Below are 22686 nucleotides of genomic sequence, written 5' to 3' on the forward strand. Positions count from 1 at the left end.
TGCGTTTTGTCCTATTTTTATTTTTGCTGCAGCCCCCGTCCCTGCAGGAGGTCTTTAGCCTTTTGGTAGGCCGTCATTGTAGATAAGAACAAATTATTAACTGACTTAGTTAAATAAAGGTTCAATAAACTTTACAAAGACAGGCAACAGAATACAATACAATATTATGGTGGGTTACAATCCTGAAGGATCTGGATGAAAGTCACTTTAAATAAATAGTTTTCGCAGTCCTCCATGTTACATCTAGACAGTACATATTGTGTTATTGTTCACAATTTGGGCATTTTGGCTGCATTGAGGTGCATAGACACACAGGAGGCCCCTGCGGTATAACGCATCTCTTTGAGCATTCCGGTCCACTCACTTTTATCCTCCTCTTACCTGCCACAGGAGAAAAGAGAAGTTAGATGTTATACCCAGTGTTGCTATGTTTGTGTTTTTTCTGCTAAATTGGGATACTTTGGAAACGATGTCGTGGGTGAAAATGTATGGGTGGTGGGTTTTGGGCTACTACCATCATGGCATTTCTCTTAAATATACAGTACCAGTCAAAGGTTGGGACACACCTAGTCATTCAAGGGTTTTTATTTTTACTATTTTCTACATTGTAGAATAATAGTGAAGACATCAAAACTATGAAATAACACATGGAATCATGTAGTAACCAAAAAAGGGTTAAACAAATCAAAATATATTTTATTTTTGAGATTCTTCAAAGTAGCCACCCTTTGCCTTGATGACAGCTTGGCACATACATTTTTGTGTTCTTCTAATGCCTCTTAAGGGTAGAGTAATCTAAAAGTAACTGAATGTAATCAGATTACGTTACTGAGTTTGGGTATTCCAAAAGTTAGTTTACTGATCACAATTTTGGACAGGTAACTAATGACTAATGTATTACATTTATAAAGTAACCTACCCAACCCTGTGTAGAAAAATAAAGAGAAACCCTGGAATGATAAGGTGTGTCCAAACTTTGGACTGGTAGTATGTATGTATGTATGTGTGTGTGTGTATATATATATATATTTCACTGTGACCTGCTGCTGCTGATTATCAGGCAGTGAGCAGGCTGTTACTGAGTGAGTGAATGGGGGGTGTGTTGAGGGCACTGGTTGAGAGAGTGCTGCAGTAGAGAGAGCTGAGTCACGGAGACAGAGCAGCAAACACGCACTTTTACCAGTTGCATGTAGGCTATTTAGATATGTCCTTTTGGAGACACCCTTTTTCCATAAAACATTAACGCACACTAGCGCTCTTTAGAATAATTCGCTCACGAGGTGGTTTAAAGTAAACTGCATTCTAATGTCGACTTTCCTTATGGATAACAGTATCAAATATCAAGAGTTTTATCATGCTCAGTTCTAGGGTCTGGAGAGCTGCACGAGTGGAAAATTGAAATGGAAGTTATGGAACTCCCTTGTGTGCTTGTGTTACGGGAAAAAGTCCACAATGAAAATGACATGAAATATGGAGAATGATGGGCTGCATTTGTTAACCATTAAGTAGGCTATTAATTTATATGCCATTGCAGGCTACCATTTCATACAATAAATATATATTGAAATGATGAAATCAATGGAGTCATTGCTAATCATTTTGTGCCACTTGTGTAGCCTACCTGGAGCTGGAAAACGGATTGAATAAATAGCATATAACTCAGTTTGTGGTTGTAGTCTTGTGTTATTATGCAAATGTATCATTCTCCACATTTAATGTCAGTTTCATTGTGGACTTTTCCCTGAAATTAGATGTTAACCTATCAGGGGCTATAGGCTACCTGGCAAAATTGAATTGCAATTATAAAGCCAGATTTTAGTCAGTAGGCTATGCGTATTGAAATAAGTCAATCTCACAAATAGGCTATTTATAAGGGTTTGTAGTCTTAACAACTGGCACATAACGACACCATTGCCAGAAAATAGCCTAACATTTGTTTTTTTGAAGTTTGTCCAAGTATTTCTTGCACAGAGATCCTCTGTTCAACTTTCATCACTCAAACTCTCCTGTCGAATTTATCTATAGTTATGCATTAGTGCAAAGAGGATTTATTGACAATTATAAACTGGGTGGTTTAAGCCCTGAATGCTGATTGGTTGAAAACCATGGTATATCAGACGTGTACCACACCATCAAGGAAAATGCTATGTCTGGCCAAACCCAACACCTCTCATCACCCTGAGAACATCATCCCCACAGTGAAGCATGGTGGTGGCAGCATCATGCTGTGGGGATGCTTTTCATCGGCAGGGACTGGGAAACTGGTCAGAATTTAAGGACTGATGGATGGAGCTAAATACAGGGAAATTCTTGAGGGAAACCTGTTTCAGTCTTCCAGAGATTTGAGACTGGGACGGAGGTTCACCTTCCAGCAGGACAATGACCCTAAGCATACTGCTAAAACCACACTCGAGTGGTTTAAGGGGAAACGCTGAAATGTCTTGGAATGGCCTAGTCAAAGCCCAGACCTCAATCCAATTGAGAATCTGTGGTATGACTTAAAGATTGCTGTAAACCAGCGGAACCCATCCAACTTGAAGGAGCTGGAGCAGTTTTGCCTTGAAGAATGGGCAAAAATCCCAGTGGCTAGATGTGCCAAGTTTACAGAGACATACCCCAAGAGACTTGCATCTGTAATGGCTGATAAGGTGGCTCTACAAAGTATTGACTTTGGGGGGATGGATATTTATGCACCCTCAAGTTTTCTGTTTTTTTGTCTTATTTCTTGTTTGTTTCACAATAAAGAATATTTTGCATCTTCAAAGTGGTAGGCATGTTGTGTAAATCTTAATGATACAAACCCCTCAAAAATCTATTTTAATTCCAGGTTGTAAGGCAACAAAATAGGAAAAATGCCAAGGGGGGGTGAATACTTTCGCAAGCCACTGTAATAGCAATAAGGCACCTCAGGGGTTTGTGTTATATAGCCAATATACCACGACTAAGGGCTATGTCCTAAGAACAGCCCTTAGCCGTGGTATATTGGCCATATACCACACCTCTTCGGGCCTTGTTGCTTAATCATAGCACTCAAAACTAGTTAAATCGACATTCATTGATGGAAAATGATATGGAGAGTTTAATAAGGACAATTTATATTTTTTCTTGCCATATATTCGAAACCTCGCAATAATTATAATTTTGATGGAAAACCGAATTTTGCTTCTTAGCCTATGTTAACGACATCAATATTATTTCTTAATTTGCTTAATAATGTTATGGGAAAAGGGTTAATTGGTTTATATGTGGCAACTCCTCTCTCGCTGCAAATGTTTTGGGGGGAGCGGGTTTTCAGGGGTCATTGGTCTAGAAATAGTAGGTAGACCTGGCAACCCTGGTTATACCTTTGGTACTGAGCATACAGTAAGTGGCAGTGAAACCAATTGTACATCAGAAATGATCAACTTATCGAGGATATTTTAATATAGAGCATCACTAAAGATGGCAGAGTACAGTGCATTCGGAAAGTATTGAGACCCCTTTCCTTTTCCACATTTTGTTACATTAAAGCCTTATTCTAAAATGTATTAAATATATATTTTTTTCTAAATCTACACAGAATACCCCATAATGACAAAGTGAAAACAGGTTTTAATTTTTTTTTGCAAATGTATTACAATTAAAAAGCAAATACCTTATTTACATAAGTATTCAGACCCTTTTCTATGAGACTCCAAATTGAGTTCAGGTGCATCATGTTTCCTTTGATCATCCTTGAGATGTTTCTACAACTTGGAGTCCACCTGTGGTAAATTCAATTGATTGGACATACTTTGGAAAGGCACACACAGATGAAAGTGCATGTCAGAGGAAAAGCCATGAGGTCGAAGAAATTGTCCGGAGAGCTCTGAGACAGGATTGTGTCGAGGCACAGATCTGGGGAAGGTTTCCCATATTGTTTTGAAGCATTGAAGGTTCCCAAGAACACAGTGGCCTCCATCATTCTTAAATGGAAGAAGTTTGGAACCACCTAGACTCTTCCTAAAGCTGGCCGCTCGGCCAAACTGATCCAATGGGGGGAGAAAGGCCATAGTCAGGGAGGTGACCAAGAACCTTATGGTCACTCTGACAGAGCTCCAGAGTTCCTCTGTGTAGGTGGAAGAACCTTCCAGAAGGACAACCATCTCTGCAGCACTCCACCAATCAGGCCTTTATGGTAGAGTGGCCAGACAGAAGCCACTCCTCAGTAAAAGGCACATGACAGCCTGTCACATCTGGAGGAAACCTGGCACCATTCTTATGGTGAAGCATGATGGTGGCAGCATCATGCTGTGGCAATGTTTTTCAGCAGCAGGGACTGGGAGACGAGTCAGGATCAAGGGAAAGATGAACGGAGCAAAGTACAGAGAGATCCTTGATGAAAACCTGCTCCAGAGTGCTCAGGACCTCAGACTGGGTCGAAGGTTCACCTTCCAACAGGACAATGACCCTAAGCACACGACCAAGACAACGCAGGAATGACTTCGGGACAAGTCTCTGAATGTGCTTGTAGCCCAGCCAGAGCCCGGACTTGAACCAGATACAGGTTCGAGCCCAGTATGGGGCAGTCGGACAGTGGAGGAAACTAAATTGTTAGCAGCACACTGACCCCTGCTACACCTATACCGGCATACTGTACTAGTAAAAGTATCAAATATTTAAGAAGTGTTTTTTGCAAGCTTACATCTCTGGAGACCTGAAAATAGCTGTGAAGCGACGCTCCCCATCCAACCTGACAGAGCTTGAGAGAGCAGAGAAGAATGGGAGAAACTCCCCAAATACAGGTGTGGCAAGCTTGTAGCGTCATACCCAAGAAGAGTTGAGGCTGTAATCACTGCCAAAGGTGCTTCAACAAAGTACTGAGTAAAGGGTCTGAATACTAATAGTATGTAAATGTGATATTTCCGTTTTTTTTTTTATACATGTGCAAAAATGTCTAAAAACCTGTTTTTGCTTTGTCATTATGGGGTATTGCGTGTAGATTGATCAGGGGAATTTTTTTGTTTTAATCTATTTTAGAATAAGGCTGTAACGTAACAAAATTGTGAAAAATTCAAGGGGTCTTAATACTTTCTGAATGTACTGTGTATGGGATTGGATGAAATTTGGGTACTAGTTAATCACTTACTGCCAGAAGTCAATGATTTCCGTAGGGGCAACTTTGTCGTCTTCCGTCGCCACAATAGTAAAGCCTCCAACGGCATACAGCAATCCTCCACTACTGACCAGGTTCACTGAGCTCCTCTCCTGGGGGAAATCTGTGAAGGGCACCCACCTGGAAAGGGGATCATTGTTAACTGAATGGCTCTGTTGTTAGATTGTTGCTAATCATAGCCTACAGACTACAACGTCAAGGCACATACTTGTTGGTTCCAAAGTCATATGCTTCAGATGCAGCGGTGAGACCATCTTCATTGACCCCTCCAGTCACCACAATCTTCCCATTGTGAACGACTGCCCCAAACATGGATCTTGCCATTTTCATAGCAGGCAGCTCCTTCCATTCTGACTTCTTGTGGTTGTACGCAAACATCTTATTGGTTGCTTTGCTTTCATAAAAAAAAGGATGGGAAATCACATTTAGGAACACAGGGATGAACCATCGTCTCAATGAGGATTATAAACCGCACAAACTCATTTGTTTTACATCAAGCATCTACTATTTTAAACCTTTTGTAATGAAGTTAAGAATGTGCCATTTGCTACACTAGTCAGCTTGAAATGTTGTGGATGGAGCTATACAATTGGTCATTTTTGGGTGGCACAACCCGTTGGAACGTGGTCAAGGAGTGCGGTCACTTGTGTTGCGAAGCAGAGGATCACTGGTTCGAGCCCAGTATGGGGCAGTCGGACAGGGGAGGAAGCTAAATTGTTTAAGGTTTTAAGTGTGGGAATATATGAACTCAGCCAAGTGGTTAATACTTACTCAACATCATAGCGCATTACAGAGTCAAGAGACACGTTGGACTGTAGATCTTTACCAGCTACAGAATTTTTTTAGCGCCAAATTTTCCCATACTGAACAGACATCTGGGAGAGGGCATAGGGGGCAGAGCTATCCAATCAGCAGCAAGGATGTCCAGCTGAAAAAAGACCCTGATATTAGAATGTTCCAGTCATGAAGCCATCTATGGATGGTTTTCAATTTCTGATGGTCAGAGAACGTTCCTTGCTCATAGCATTACACATGGTGCTAGTTTAAACGTATATCATTGGTATAAAAATATTTAGCTTCTATATAGCAAATGGCACATATGTACAGTATATAGATTGTGTGTGGGCCTGTCTCCCACTTGAATCTTCTCTTTGTGCTTGACTGGGTTCAAATGCCTTCCGTTGAATTTTTCTGTATTTCTTTATCTGTATATTTGTATTATTTTACTGCTCTAGGGTTATAGTTATTGCTTTGATAACCTTATTTACTATTATGTATTGATTTATTTTTCACTCCTTATGTGGTGTGTACTGCACAGAACGGAAGAAATATCACTGAATTATCACAGTGAATTACTGTAATGTTTGTTTATGTGTCAATTAACCTCATAAGGGATGGGTTGCCAATTGGCGATTTGACACGAAAATAAAATGTCATTCATATTAATTCATTCATTTGGTAGTGAATGTCCTTAGGAAGTGAAAAAACATGGCTTATTACCTGATAAAAGTAGCACTGTAATGGAGCTTCTTTATCCTCTTCATCGACAAACAATCCTCCCAGGGTGAAGAGATCATTCTTCTCTGATGTCAGGCTGACATGGTTGTGTGGTATCTGCTCAGTCAATGTAGCAAGGAAGCATTCGTTCTCAACGCCATCATAGGCCTCTGCAGCAGTGTCGTTGATCATCAACACAAGATCCTTGGAATACATACCAACTCTCTTGGTATCATTCAGGTTACCAGGTAACCTGTTATGCTCTTCTATTTCACCATTAGCTGCATCCTTCCCTGACTCTCCTGTCTTCTTTTCAGGGAGTTTCCCAGAAAATGAATCTTTGATTACTTAGATTTTTTTTGAGGAGTTCAGGGTCAGACTTGATGATGTCATCCATTTCCACTTTCTCATTGAAGTACTTCTCTGGGAGTAAACGGAAACGGACACAGTCAAAGGCCTCATCCAGAGTCTTGACACGTTTCTCCTTGTCTTTTCGAATCCATTTCATCAGGGATTCAAACACCACCTCCTCCTTTTCTACATTGAGAGAGTCTGCTCCGATGACAGCAAAAAGTTCATGAGAGGCAAGCTCTAAGAAGTCATCCTCTTTGGCCAGGGTTTCAAAACCATCTGCAATGTAGTCTCGACTTGCCAATGCCAGTCTAGGACAGTTGAGCACCAGTGCCATTCTGAATATGGCTATACAGTTACCCGGGGACAGTCTCTTCTGTAGGAAATTTGCACACACAGTGAACACTGAGGGGATCTGGAAAGGGTTTGCCACAGCAAAGATATCCTGCACATTGTCGTCTGTGATGTCAATCTCTGCTGAATACATTGTCCAGAACAACCTCCTTATCCATTTCCTTAGCGTCGCCTGAGAAGTAAAGCTCTCGGAAATAAGGACTACAGGCTGCCAAAATGAGTCTATGACGGGGCAAGCTCCTGTCTCCTACTTTCAGAATGCAGTCAATAAGCTTGTTCTCGTTCAGAAGCTCTTTCAGGCCATCCTGGAGCAGGGTGCTCTGAAACAGGCGCAGATCTTCCCTCACGGCTTTCGGATCCATGCTGTAAGAAACGTGACTTGACAAAGGATGTGGATGCAACTCTCAGGACACTGTACCAGCTGGAATAAGCAGCTGGTACAGTGAAGGGAAGACCCTTCAATATAACTTTGGCCCTCTAAATATAGCCAACCACCCCTTTCAGGTAGCATTCAGGTTGGCCAAATCGGAAAGCAATCTGCTTCACACAGCTGTCACAGAGTGAAAGAAACAACTGTGCACTTTTGTCACTGTGGTAGTTAGCTGTTATAGTAATGTTATAGGACTACACACAACATTTGTAACAGTGACTGGTGCAGTTTTGCGTAGTGATGAGAAAACATCCTCATATTCAGTCACGTTTTAGGAAAGAACATCCTAGATCATAAGGCTTCGCGCTTTTATCACTTACTACAAATCCTTGATGTATAATCAGTTATTGTCATTAAAAGTATGTTAGACTGAAAATAAAGATGAAGTGGACTGAAGTCCTCTGACGCTGTAATCACATCTTTGATAGAAATTAATATGATCCTTTTAGTTCTGAAAATCTTTGGTGATTCATTTGTGTGTGACTCATTGAGCATGTTTTATATTTAAATGTGAGTAAATTTCCAAGGGACCGACGACCTTCCTCGTAGGAAGGGTCAATGAGCAGCTGCAGCTACAACAGGGACAGTCTGTCCTCATGAACCATTTGTAAAATACTAAAGCTCCTCTGGCACACTTGTAAATAGCCTGCAGATCATTGTACACAAAACAAAATTACTCATTTCAAAAACACATTTAAGAAGACATTGTCACAACTAAGAAAGGTCATATACTGAAATACTTTATTTCTTCAATCTAAAAAATACAATTCAAAATTCAATGATTAACATTTGCAATATCTATTTAAATTGTTCATATAAACATTAACACCAAAACTACACTGTTATATAGAATTGTTTTTTATTTAGAAATCATTCTTAAAATTCACATCACTCATACACGGACCAGGTCTACATCTTTATTATATACATCAAGACCTATCAATAGACAAAATACGTTGTACATTTACAAATGGTTCTAAAAAACAGTAGTGTGTCAATTGTGCCATTTGAAAGGGAGGAGTTCAGGACCTAGGTTAATCTAACTCGCCTATCAGTGATCATGCTTCAGCCCATGACTTCCCAGAGTCCTTGAAGTGTGAACCCCTCCTTCAACTTTTCAACTGCAATTCCCAGCTCCTCAGAAAACATAGGTTCCCGGTCTTGTTGCTTATTGCCATCAGCAAAGTAAGCCTTAGAAGCAAACAAATAGAAATCAGTTATCACAATGGCATTAAATAGAAGGTTAAGTGTTTAAACCATCTTACAAAGTACACCTCAGTCTGTATAAACATGATAGCACTATGCAACACCAAAGCCATGTTTGCAGTAAATTGTGTAACATTAATTTAGCAACCTGTTATTTTCAGATTGTGAAAACAAATCAGACTCCCAGAGGGAATTGACAGTTTGGCTAAGCACACTCACAGTGAAAGCATCAGTCTGCTCATCGGGCTCAATTTCCACATCATCAGGGGGCTGGTCCACTGTCAGCTCCTCCAGTGGCTGAGGCTGGAATCATTGTTGGGAGAGAGAATACTTATTGTTGAAACATGGCAAAGCCGTTACACATCTAACTGCATTAATTGTGATATTTTCACCGATGTGTGGTCACTTGTATAATGTAGGAGTACCTTTTCCTCCATCTCATAGTCCACTCCAAAGATGGGGTTGGCAGAGTAGACTTTGTGCAGCGAGTTGATCTCTTTAACTGCATCTTGAAGCTTATCCATTGGGTCAATCTTAAATCCAAGCACATATCCTCCGGTCTACAAACAAAAAAGACGTATGTACTCAGGAGTATGTCAATGGCATGCAAGAGACAAGTTCTTCACTCTGTATTTTATGTCATGTTTTAAAGCTGATACTACAACACAGATATTCTACATATCCTATTAAACGACTAGTTCTATATGTAATTCTATGGTACACAATAAGTCAAATACTACATTGGATACATCTCAAATGATCACAATTACCTGATGAAAGCTTTCTATCACCAAAGCCAGACCAAACTTTGAGTCTCTTACTCTGATGGAACACTTTGGGAAAGAAAGTGACAATAATGATCACAATTACCTGCTGAGAGCTTTCTATCACCAAAGCTAGGCCAAACTTTGAGTCTCTTATTCTGATGGAACGCTACGGGGAAGAGAGGTGACAATAAGGAAAATAGATGATCACTTTCAATACCCTAAAAGGTGTTGTCAATTTGTTAGGCTGGACATGACAGCAGATTTTTTTATTCTTTTGTTTACGGCACTTACAATTTGAAGATAGGGAATGCTGACGTTGAAGCTCTCGTTCATATTGGCATGCCACACGATCCGAACATTAGTGATGAAGAAGGTCCCTAGATTTCCCTACAATATACAATTCAGAACAGTAAGTTTTATTGAAAGAGCATGAAACACATTTTTATTTGAAATACTTCCTAAGGGATTAGCTAGTTGATGTGTACCTGGTCACTGGATAAATTCCACACCCCGTTGATTTTGTCATACACTTCCTCTCGAGGCAAAAGCCTCAGTTGTTTATTTTGAATAAGAGCTCCTCTCAGCTTCAGGTCACGGTACATTTTAGAGGTCTCATAAGCCCTATAGCAGAGGGATATGGACAATTAGTTGACGAGACATTCAACTCAGCAGTGGCTTGACTGAATCATATCTCATAACATAATCTGGAAAAGTGTAACAACTTCCACAAGGGTAATTTCTTGTTTTCTAGGTACAAATACCTGTGAACAGCAATGACAGATGTAAATAGTCTTGGACTCCCTGGAACCACATTGGTGAAAATGAACTCAAATCTTGTATTGTTAGACTTTGTCAAGATATACAGTGCTTCAGTCTGGCCTCTCAATTTCTGAAAAATAACATTCTTAGTATAAATGGTGGTGACATCTAGGCAAGTCTACCCATAAAGTAAATTGATAGACAGTCCTATACAGTATACTTACAGAGTTAGCTGTCCTTGTTGTGATGTTAATAATGGAATTGTATCCAACAGCTGTGAAACAAAGAACATAAATGTCACTCCATTTTTTTTAGAGAAACCATACTAGCTGGGTTGTTCCACAAAATGAGTGCCTTTTATGTTTTGACATTTGAAGTTGAAATTGTGCACCAATATAGAATTTTAAAAGCCTGTTATATTAAATGAAGTGCCCTTTAATATAGACCATATGTAGATTTCAATAAATCGGAGACTTGCTAAAGTGCCAAAATTCTGCATTTTGACATGTCCCTCCGCACACGGTGCACCCTCTGCGACTTCAAGGAAGATTTTAGCCCACTTAACCTCAACATTTCAAAGTTTTCACCATCACAGTAATACCCTAGTTATTTTTGTTGCCTTGACAATGTAATTTCTGAAGATTATTACTGATTTAATGTGATTAATTTACATCGGTCTCTCATTTTAATTAAGGTCAACCCTGCTACATGACCTGAACTCTCATTTTAATATGGTGAAACTATTCCCTAAAAAAAATGTTTTCCTAAAGAAACATTGGACAGCTTCAGTTAAAGTCGGAAGTTTACATACACCTTAGCCAAATACATTTAAACTCAGTTTTTCACAATTCCTGACATTTAATCCTAGTAAAAATTTCCTGTTTAGGTCAGTTACGATCACCACTTTATTTTAAGAATGTGAAATGTCAGAATAATAGTAGAGAGAATGATTAATTTCAGCTTTTATTTCTTTCATCACATTCCCAGTGGGTCAGAAGTTTACATACACTCAATGAGTATTTGGTAGCATTGCCTTTAAAAAAAAACAGTTCAGTTTAATTTGGGTCAAACGTTTCAGGTAGCCTTCCACAAGCTTCCCACAATAAGTTGGGTGAATTTTGGCCCATTCCTCCTGACAGAGCTGGTGTAACTGAGTCAGGTTTGTAGGCCTCCTTGCTCGCACACGCTTTTTCAGTTCTGCCCACACATTTTCAATAGGATTGAGGTCAGGGCTTTGTGATGGCCACTCCAATACCTTGACTTTGTTGTCCTTCAGCCATTTTGGGGTCATTGTCCATTTGGAAGACCCATTTGCGACCAAGCTTTAACTTCCTGAGTGATGTCTTGAGATGTTGCTTCAATATATCCACATACTTTTCCTGCCTCATGATGCCATCTATTTTGTGAAGTGCACCAGTCCCTCGTGCCGCAAAGCACCCCCACAACATGATGCTGCCACCCCCGTGCTTCACGGTTGGGATGGTGTTCTTTGGCTTGCAAGCATCCCCCTTTTTCCACCAAACATAATGATGGTCATTATGGCAGTTCTATTTTTGTTTCATCAGACCAGAGGACATTTCTCCGAAAAGTACGATCTTTGTCCCCATGTGCAGTTGCAAACCGTAGTCTGACTTTTTTATGGCAGTTTTGGAGCAGTGGCTTCTTCCTTGCTGAGTGGCCTTTCAAGTTATGTCGATATAGGACTCGTTTTATTGTGGATATAGATTCTTTTATACCCATTTCCTCCAGCATCTTCACAAGGTCCTTTGCTGTTGTTCTGGGATTGATTTGCACCTTTCGCACCAAAATACGTTCATCTCTAGGAGACAGAACTCGTCTCCTTCCTGAGCGGTATGACGGCTGCATGGTCCCATGGTGTTTATACTTGCGTACTATTGTTTGTACAGATGAACGTGGTACCTTCAGGCGTTTGGAAATTGCTCCCAAGGATGAGCCAGACTTGTGGAGGTCAACAATTGTTTTTCTGAGGTCTTAGCTGATTTCTTTAGATTTTTCCATGATGTCAAGCAAAGACGCACTGAGTTTGAAGGTAGGCCTTAAAATACATTCACAAATACACCTCCAATTGACTCAAATTATGTCAATTAGCCTATCAGAAGCTTCTAAAGCCATGTCATAATTTTCTTGAATTTTCCGAGCTGTTTAAAGGCACAGTCAATTTAGTGTATGTAAACTTCTGACCCACTGGAATTGTGATACAGTGAATTATAAGTGAAATAAGCTGTCTGTAAACAATTGTTGGAAAAATTACTTGTGTCATGCACAAAGTAGATGTCCTAACCGACTTGCCAAAACAATAGTTTGTTAACAAGATATTTGTGGAGTGGTTGAAAAACTAGTTTTAATGACTCCAACCTAAGTGTATGTAAACTTCTGACTTCAACTGTAATAGTCAAATCATATTGTAAAAGCAGGTAAGTTGGTTCTACTCTTTTTGGCTATTTTCTGGTAGAATATGAGTGGGTCGGGCATAACATGTCAACCCTGTTACCCATAGATAGACAGGCTAGAAATGTTTAAACTATAAAACATGTTTTGTTAAGCTTGTATTAAATTGCCACTCCGTTGCACCCTACAAGCTTCCATTCCCCCTGTCAGAAGGGGATTTGTCTCATTTAAGAAGAAATCCTCAACCCTGTTACGGTCAACCCTGTTACTTTATTTGGCACTTACTAAAGTAAATGTATTTAAAACCTCTTGAGATGACCAAGTTATACTTCTCAAAAGGCACGGAATCTTTGTGGCCCACTGTAGTACCATCATAATCCAAAAGCAGGCTAAATGAATTGAGATGAGAGTGGTTGCTCCTCTAGCAATGTCAAGGAAAGATAAATAAATGTACATAGCTAGCAAGGTCTAGGTGTACTCACACAAATTGACTCTTGGCAGAGCCAAAGAATGCCAGATGATCCTCAGATTTGTTACCAGAAGCCTCCCTGCAAGTAAGGAGGAAGTATTGTATAATTAGTGCAAATGCCCATAACCACATGGTTGCTGGTTCAAGTCCCACATAGTCTGGCTGTTTACCTCTCCCCCTCAATTGCTACATTGGGGTCAGTAGTGGGATAGACCTGCTACATTTACTTTACCTCGATCCCCATTGTTTCCTTTGGTGTCTTCAATGGAATCAAGGCAGTCTATCAAGACCTCGCCAGGTCGCGTTTTCATTTGCCTGTAAATAAAAACAGTTGTAGCTAGTCAGTGTTTTCCTATGTAACTAGCTAGCCAGCTAGATTCATTCTAGCCAGTAGCTGCTTTTAGTAATGTGAGTCAGATGATGTGGCTTGTGGCTCAGTTGGTAGAGCATGGTGTTTGCAACGCCAGCGTTGTGGGTTCGATACCCACGGGGGACCAGTACGGGAAAAAAATGTATGAAATGTATGCATTCACTACTGTAAGTCGCTCTGGATAAGAGTGTCTGCTAAATGACTAAAATGTAAAAATGTGAGTGTATTTACATATACTAGCGTTGCTCCCCATTGTATTTGGCTGCACAAAAACAGTCAGCCGGAAGCCAGAAGTTAAATAACCTTCAATTTCACTTATTGTGCCAGAGGGCACAACAAGTTGGTCATTATGACGAGGGTAATTCGAGACAAAATATCTAAAGGAACATATTATTAAGCAGACTTCCCAAACGTGGGTCTGTTATAGATCCACTTCCCTCGTGAAATAGGTTATTGCTGCACATTTTCTTTATTTAACTAGGCAAGTCAGTTAAGAACAAATTCTTATTTACAATGACGGCCTACCGGGGAACAGTGGGTTAACTGCCTTGTTCAGGGGCAGAACGACAGATTTTTACCTTTTCAGCTTGGGGATTCGATTTAGCAACCTTTTGGTCACTGGCCCAACACTAGGCTACCTGCTGCCCCATGTGCCCTATGTGGACAAAAAAAGGAATAACTTGTGCGGGACTTATTTTCACATGAGGTAAGCAGAGAGGAAGTGGGTCTACAGCACGTTTGGGAAGTATGTTTAATAATACTAAAGATTCTCTTTTATATTAACATATTAGCATGACTGCTCTAACAATGGAAATACATGTCCTCAATGATGAAAGCCAGGCAAGTGGGGCCATTGAAGTCAATGAGAGCAGATACACGTGTGAACAACAGGCCATAAATATCGATAAGAGGACTCATCTTTGTATCTCCATTTTAAAGTAGTACATTTTCTTCTTCCTCATTGGCTGATTGCTTCCAACTCATAGGAATCCCCACCCAGTCGATTATTTTAAAAATGGTGGATGCCCTCAATAGCGATGTCCATGCTAAAACGTGTTATATCCATGAGTCCTCCATCTACTAACATATGACAACAGGCACAACTCCGATATAACATAATTTAGAGGTAATTTGCCGAAACGGCACGTGCACCCACTTATATCAGTCCATTCCTAACAACGTAACCATTATGACACGTATAACGTTAATTGGTCAAATAAGCCTCATGTAGAAAATTATCAATTACATTTTATTGTTGACCAAATTCGACAGTCTATCAATGACCTCCCATACAAAAATTCCTAATTTCGTGGGTTTATTTTCGTGGACAGATTTTGGGCAGAGTAAAAACTAATGCTTCGCCTCTTCCGATTTGATAATAATTTCCTTTAGATATTTTGTCTCAAATCCCCCCGTCATCATAACTAACTGTCCTGCCCACCGGCACAGTAAATGTACATTTCGTTTAACTTCTGGCTTCCCGCGGACTATTTTTGTGCAGCCCAATACAATAGAAATAAACGCTAGTGTATGTAAATACACCCGCGTTGAAAAGCAGCAATCTAGCCAGCTATCAAACGGCTACGGCTAGGTCCCCCTTTTCTTTGCACTCTGCTGCTGCATATCTTTATGCTAACTTAACATTGCTGGGGAGCAATTAAATAACTTACTGTGCGGTTATATCGAATCTAACATCTCTATCCTCCCAGAGAACATCCAACATTGAAGCCATGATATTAGAACAACAGGTAGCTGAATCACTATTACTAATCTTCTCCAGACAAGATGGCCAGCCAAAGATTACGCGTCTTCTTCGTTCCCATTCCCTGTTGCCCTGGCAACATTACTACGGTAAGCACAAGGGACATAATAGAAAAGCAAACCGCGTTTCTTCTTGGTTGATAGCAAGCAAGCACAGTTCACCTTGCTTATAATAATGCTTTTCAAGGTAAACGTGTGTCATCAGCACTACAAACACAGAATGTTAATTTGGCAACAATACCTGTTCACCTGACAGTGAATTAATAAAGAAATAAAGAAACAAACACCACATTCAACGTTAGAATAAAAACAAATACAAAACAGTATCATCAAAACCAGTCACCTAAAAATGTGGTGATTCATTTCAAAGTTAGCTTTTTCATCATCAGTGATGTGCAATTTCCAACCAACACGTTTTCCAAAATACTTTGGCAGAAAAATGCATAGTTGTATACCAGTGGTGGTCAGTGCCATTTATGATGTTGGAGGACACTTTTTTTTTCATGAGCATGGCCTTATTGCTAGTACAGCATGTTGGATGACTGTCATTCATATTCCATTCACCCAGTTCAATGTAACATCGATAGGTTTAGGCTACTACATGATACTCAAATCCTATCTAGGGTGTAATAATTAATCCAACAGTTGCAAACGAGAGTTTCTATTGGACAAATGGAGCTATTTTTTATACCCGTTTCGTTTGCTTCCGTTTAAGAAAGTTTTTTCAACAGAATCGGCAGAATGAATACACCCCTGATCAATCATAAACACAGCTCACTTTCATAGCAGCCACGTTGTATTCATTCTAGCCTCTATGCACTCTTCTCCTTTCACCTTTTCCCTTCGTTTGTGGACTTCAATGAACAACACATCAGCTGTATGTGACCAGGCAAAAAAAACGTTCCAAGCCAAACCATGTCATAACCGCTACACACAGCGTACATCGTTGTCCCCATATTAGCTAAAGTAACATCCTAGTCAACATAGCCAGTATAACTAATGTGTTAGTAAACCTGCTACAATCATGCAGTAACATTACAGTGTATGGTCAGTAAGCAGTTAAACCAGCGTGCCCCAGTGGCAATAAATTAATAAAACCAAAAGCTTACCTTGATTTGGAAGAGTTCCAGTGTTGTGTTGGATAGTCATAGCCAGCTAGCTAACATAGTATCCCTCTGTTTGAGTAACTAAACTAACCAGCTGCATTTGCTAGTTAAGTGAAACTGAAAGTGAAAAAATTACACTCTCTCTCTCGCCTCTCCTTCATTTTTGAAGAAATTAATTTGTTGAAAACTGTTCAACTAGTCTTTCTCTTTGAGTCAACTACTCGCCAAGCTGTAGCGTATGCTTTCAGTACTAGATTAATTCTCTCATCCTTTGATTGGGTGGACAACATGTCAGTTCATGCTGCAAGAGCTCTGGTAGGTTGGAGGACATCCTCTGGAAGTTATCATAATTACTCTGTAAGTCTATGGAAGGGGGCGAGAACCAAGAGCCTTCTAGGTTTTGTATTGAAGTCAATGTACCAAAAGGAGTCCGGAAGCTAGCTGTCCTCCGGCTACACCATGGTGCTGCCCTTCAGAGTGCTGTTGAGGCTTCTGTAGACCTTCATTACAAAACAGTGTGTTATAATGAATTATTTGTTGACGTGAATATATTTAGTATAGTTTTATCTAAAAAGGACAACTTTTTCAAAGTTTTACAATTTACATTTTTCATGAAATTCACTGAGGACAATGGTCCTCCCCTTCTTCCTCTGAGGAGCCTCCACTGATATCATTCCATGCTGCATTCTCAGCGGCCCCATCATGTTGTGGAAGGTTTTGTTAGCCAAGTCTAGCCTTGCAGCAGTAGGCCTAACTACCTAACTACCAGTAACCTGTTTGGTTTGTGTAGTATCATAACTACCTGCTTGGTTTTGAATACTTTGTTGGACTTGATTTACATTTGTTTATTCACTGTATTGTAAACATTTACAGTATTACAAAATACAACATGGAACCTTTTTGCAATTCCAAACTGTAGCAAATTAAATGTTTACACCTTTTAGTAAAATTCTTTAGTATATATTCAGAAAACAAGAATACAGTTCACTTCTATAAAATGTTTGATTACCACCTTGTACTATTTAATATTTTTTACTGTATTGAAAAACATGGTCTATTGATGGTGTAAGGGGTGCATAACTGGTGGCAGGGAAGTCAGACGCAGGAGAGCATAACCCGACACGCACCAGTCAAACACATGTGCACATGCACTTACAATAAACAATACCACACAAAGACATGGGGGGAACAGAGGGTTAAATACACAACACATAATGAGGGAAATGAAAACCAGGTGTGTGGGAAAACAAGACAAAACAAATAGAAAATGAAAAATGGATCGGCGATGGCTAGAAGACCGGTGACGTCGACCGCCGAACACCGCCCGAACAAGGAGAGGCATCGACTTGGGCAGAAGTCGTGACAGATGGTTATTGTTAGTATTTGTTGTGTCATTAATGGTGAGATTACCTCATTCGATGACAAATTATACTGTTTTAGTAAAGTCCTATATATATTCTTTTGACAGGTATTTGAAGTTTTGAGGGTGTTCATGCATTTTGGTAGAGACATTTCCATAAACAATCTAAATGTCTGATAAATGCAATTCTAAACAGCAATAATGACATCAACATATATAGAGTAGGGTGACTCCCCAGCGGCTCAAACCCAGGCCATCAGCACCAATGACATACAGCCTAACCACTGCCCAAATAAGGGATATCTATAGGGTTTGTGCTTATTGGGCCAGAATACAGTAGTTAATCCCTGTCCAGAAGAAACCCTAATTCATCCTCCCTAGGCACTTGTGTAGGTCTGAAACAGCTTCATAGGTGTAAGCAATATGGTGAATGCACTTTGAAGTAAATTTCAGCTCTTTTAAAAGTACACTCAAGAAAATATTTTATTGATCATAGTGATTCAGGAATATCATTAAAACAGATTAATATGCCCCAGCAACATTCGACAACTATACAGAAAGCGCTTTAATTGCTGAAATAAGTAAATAAAATCAATGATGAGAATAGTCAGATTAATGGATATCTGACACGGACATGGTGACGTTGCACGAAGATCAGAGTACCGTGAACCAAGAGAGTTCAAATCCCAGGTGAGGACATGTTGAATAATGATTGCTGTATAAATTAACATGCACAATGTAATCATGTATGTCAAATATGTAAATTGAAAACACTGTGTTAAAAGCACTGTGTGTGATTTATCCCTAACCTTGCCAACAGACAAAGAGCTATGAATGGATTAGTGGTTCACCAATCAGTGGCTCGGCAACAAGACTTGACGTGCAATACGTTTTTCTAAATGTTCTTGCAACATTCCCATGAAACATGTCTAGAACATTAATATCTTATGTTCTGCGAACATGGCAACCATTGTCTGTGAATGGTTCATGGAATATTGTCCTAACCCACAGAAAACTGGACACATGAATGTTTTTGCCAAGTTCCCATGAAGCGTGTCTAGAATGTTAATATCTTAAGTTCTGAAAACATGGTAACCACGTTCTGGGTAAGTTCTATTTTACATTAGGGGAATGGTCTCTTGGAAACATTGCTTGCACATCACAGTAACATTCCTATGAAAACATTAGTTAATGACTTAATGAGACTCATAAGGGAATGTTCTCTAAAGTTGTTAGAACGTTTGTTATTAGTTGCGTAGGTGTTAATGATGGGAAAAATACTGGACTGTGTAGATGTTACAAACTTGCTTCTATGGTATGTGAGGGACATTGAACGACTGTGAAGACACGCCAGGCAGTCCAGTGGACAGGACAGGAGGTCCTTTGAACCCACATACTTTGTTCTTTATGATCATCATTGAGTATAGGCTTGCTCAAATGCTCTGTCTTAGTTGAACTCACTCTTAAACTTCTGATATTACATTTACATAAGTTTCACTTAAGTAGAAATGTCCCTGAATATTGCACAAGTATTAAACATGAAGCTACATGTCTCACAAGCTAACCACAAAATTCCTCTTATTCGATTGAAGGTTTATATTCCATCCGAAATGCAGAAGACACATGTAGATGTCACATTTTTCCCTCCCTTGTTTTTCCCCTATTTAGAGACCAGCCCTTTTTGTGTGTATTTAATGTACTGTATTTTGAGTTTGCAGTGGCTTTTCAAGTTGCAATTTGTGTTTCTCTTCCTTGCTTTCTTAATTGATTTTTTTGTAGACCCCATCCTCCATGGCTGGTCTCTTTGGAGAAGAGAATTGGCCCAAGTTTACTACACCTGTGCCTCATTGACCTAACAAGCTACCTGCCTGGTTATAGTGTCACTCCCAGCTCACTTCTGGGCAGCTGCTGGAGGAGAAAGACTACCACTGGACTTTTGCTGCTGCTGCCGCTACTGCCACCGCCACCACGTCACAGGCAGCCAACCACCCACCAACCAATGAAGACCGAACATATGTGGTTGAATACATTTGTTCGGAATGGCTCCCTGCTCATGCCGGTTCCCCCCACTGTCAACTGCCCTCGACCGGACCATGTGCTGGGTGCCACACAAGCTTGATGACAACGGACGATGAGGAATGACTACTTAACAAACCAACGGCGGTAGTGTGTTAGGGAACAGCGGTAGTGATTGGGATACGAAGCTTTGTGACACCAGACAATTGTGTTAAATAGATTAATTACTTGAGGCTTTGAGCGAGAGTGCACTAGTGGCACCTGCTGGTCAAAATAATTTAGAACCACCAAATTATTATAGAAGATGTCCCACACGCTGTAGCGTGTGTGAAGGGTAGCCTTTTTGTCTTCTACCAAACCAATCAGGTGGTTGTTTGAAGAAACAATGCTTCGGATGTCATTGATCTCGTGCTTCTGATAAAATTATACAGGCATCGGTAAACTGCTTAGCGACTTCAACCCATGCTTCAGAGCGCTGGTACCAAACGTAACATCACTAGACAGCAACAGGCCCCAGCGAGGGCACAGGGGCAGGGCAGATTTTCATTACAGGATCATGTACTTTACTGTTTGACCAAATCATGTGTTTTAGCTGCCTGAAAAATAGGACTTTGAGTGAGGTGACCTTTCTACATATTTTGACCAGCCCACCCAACAAAAAATTGTCCTGAAGGTGACAGACAATGCAACATAACATTTATTATAATCGGCAGGAAAAACAAACTGACAAAGTCTATCCCTTTACAAGAAACAATGTTTTATGACACAAATTATTTTCATAAGCAATGTATCTCAGGGGCAGCAGGTAGCCTAGTGGTTAGAGCATTGGACTAGTAACCGAAAGGTTGCAAGATTGAATCCCTGAGCTGACAAAGTCCAAATCTGTCGTTCTACCCCTGAACAAGGCAGATAACCCACTGTTCCTAGGCTGTCATTGAAAATAAGAATTTGTTCTTACCTTAATTAAACTAGGCAAGTCAGTTAAAATAAAAATATAGTCTTGAGTTCAAGGAAGTTTCACTTTGAACTAGCCTTTTGCGTCTTGATGTGACTTCTCGTACCCAGAGCACTATGCATTAAAGCTGTTACTTTGACCTTTGACTCAAGTTTCCTTCTTTACATTTACAAAGTCAACTTGTAAGTGAAAATTTGGTCTACATCAAAGCTGAGATTTAGTCACTACTAGTGACAAGTTGTATCTGTGAAAACATCGCTCCGTATTTTTGTTAATGCATTACCTCCATGTTCTAATCTGAAGCCACTGAACAAGTGATCTACAATGGCGGCACATGCTCCTACCCCTGAGATGCTTGCAGCAGCTCTGGATAAGCTGGCTACTGAAGAGATGCAATGACTTCACTGGTACCCTGATAGTGGTGTGAGGACTGATTTGTTATTTAAAAATACAAATCTCATACCAATGGATGCGCCAGAGAATGCTGACAGTCAGAACACCGTGGCTATTTTGGTGGATGCCTTTGGCTATGAGGGTGCTGTAGATATCCCAGACTATCCTAATGCACATGAAAGTTACTAAGATGTAAAAAGGACCACATTTTTAGCAACATATCTGAATAAAAAATGAAATTGTTGTAAATCTGATCTACAGGTGTCTGACCACATAACCAGATGTCACGGTGTTACTACACTGAACAAAAATATAAAATCATCATGCAACAATTTCAAAGATTTTACTGAGTTACAGTTCATATAAGGAAATAAGTCAATTGAAATAAATTCATTAGGTCCTAATCTATGGATTTCACATGACTGGGAATACAGCTATGCATCGGTTGGTCACACAACTTAAAAGGTAGGGCCGTGGATCAGAAAACCAATCAGTATCTGGTGTGACCACCACTTGCCTCATGCTGCGCGACACATCTCCTTCGCATAGAGTTGTAGCCTGTGGAATGTTGTCCCACTCCTCTTCAATGGCTGTGCAAAGTTGCTGGATATTGGCAGGAACTGGAACACGCCGCCGTACGCATTGATCCAGAGCATCCCAAACATGCTCAATGGGTGACATGTCTGTTGAGTATGCAGGCCATGGAAAAACTGGGACATTTTCATCTTCCAGGAATTGTGTACAGATCCGTGCAACATGGGGCCGTGCATTATCATGTTGAAACGAGGTGATGGTGGTGGATGAATGGCCTCAGGATCTCGTCACGGCATCTCTGTGCATTTAAATTGCCATCGATAAAATGCAATTGTATTTGTCTATAGCTTAAGCCTGCCCATAACATAACCCCACCGCCACCATGGGGAGCTCTGTTCACAACGTTGACATCAGCAAACTGCTCACCCACACAACGCCTACACGCTGTCTGCCTTCTGCCCGGTACAGTTGAAACCGGGATTCTTCCGTGAAGAGCACACTTCTCCAGCGTGCCAGTGGCCATCGAAGTGGCCATTTGTCCACTGAAGTTGGTTACGACGCCGAACTGTAGTCAGGTCAAGACCCTGGTGAGGACAAGGAGCACGCAGTTGAGCTTCCCTGAGGCGGTTTCGGACAGTTTGTGCTGTTCGGTTGGCTGGTCTCATACGATCCCGCAGTTAAGCCGGATGTGGAGGCCTGGGCTGGGGTGGTTACACGTGGTCTGCGGTTGTGAGGCCAGTTGGATGTACTGCCAAATTCTCTAAAATTACGTTGGAGGCGGCTTATGATAGAGAAATTAAACATTAAATTCTCTG

General features: G+C 40.4%; 2 protein-coding genes across 2 annotated transcripts; both read right to left on the reverse strand.

The window, feature by feature from the left end:
• Window positions 1–268: 268 nt before the first annotated feature.
• klhl41a (kelch-like family member 41a) lies at window positions 269–7765 on the reverse strand. Its single transcript, XM_029703242.1, is given in 8 exon segments — window positions 269–381; window positions 5108–5254; window positions 5343–5585; window positions 5906–5972; window positions 5975–6062; window positions 6635–6991; window positions 6993–7470; window positions 7472–7765. Coding segments are annotated over 8 exon segments (1719 nt in total). The 5' UTR covers window positions 7699–7765; the 3' UTR covers window position 269.
• A 720-nt stretch (window positions 7766–8485) lies between these two features.
• LOC115156040 (Bardet-Biedl syndrome 5 protein homolog) lies at window positions 8486–15579 on the reverse strand. Its single transcript, XM_029703243.1, has 11 exons — window positions 15417–15579; window positions 13609–13691; window positions 13390–13455; window positions 10723–10772; window positions 10501–10628; window positions 10225–10360; window positions 10031–10126; window positions 9843–9905; window positions 9398–9532; window positions 9192–9275; window positions 8486–8957 (listed from the first exon to the last, which is right to left on the reverse strand). The coding sequence occupies exons 1-11, from the start codon at window positions 15476–15478 to the stop codon at window positions 8832–8834; spliced, it is 1029 nt and encodes a 342-aa protein (XP_029559103.1). The 5' UTR covers window positions 15479–15579; the 3' UTR covers window positions 8486–8831.
• Between the last annotated feature and the right edge of the window lie 7107 nt (window positions 15580–22686).

Source organism: Salmo trutta, chromosome 20, assembly GCF_901001165.1.
Source record: "Salmo trutta chromosome 20, fSalTru1.1, whole genome shotgun sequence".
NCBI lineage: Eukaryota > Metazoa > Chordata > Actinopteri > Salmoniformes > Salmonidae > Salmo > Salmo trutta.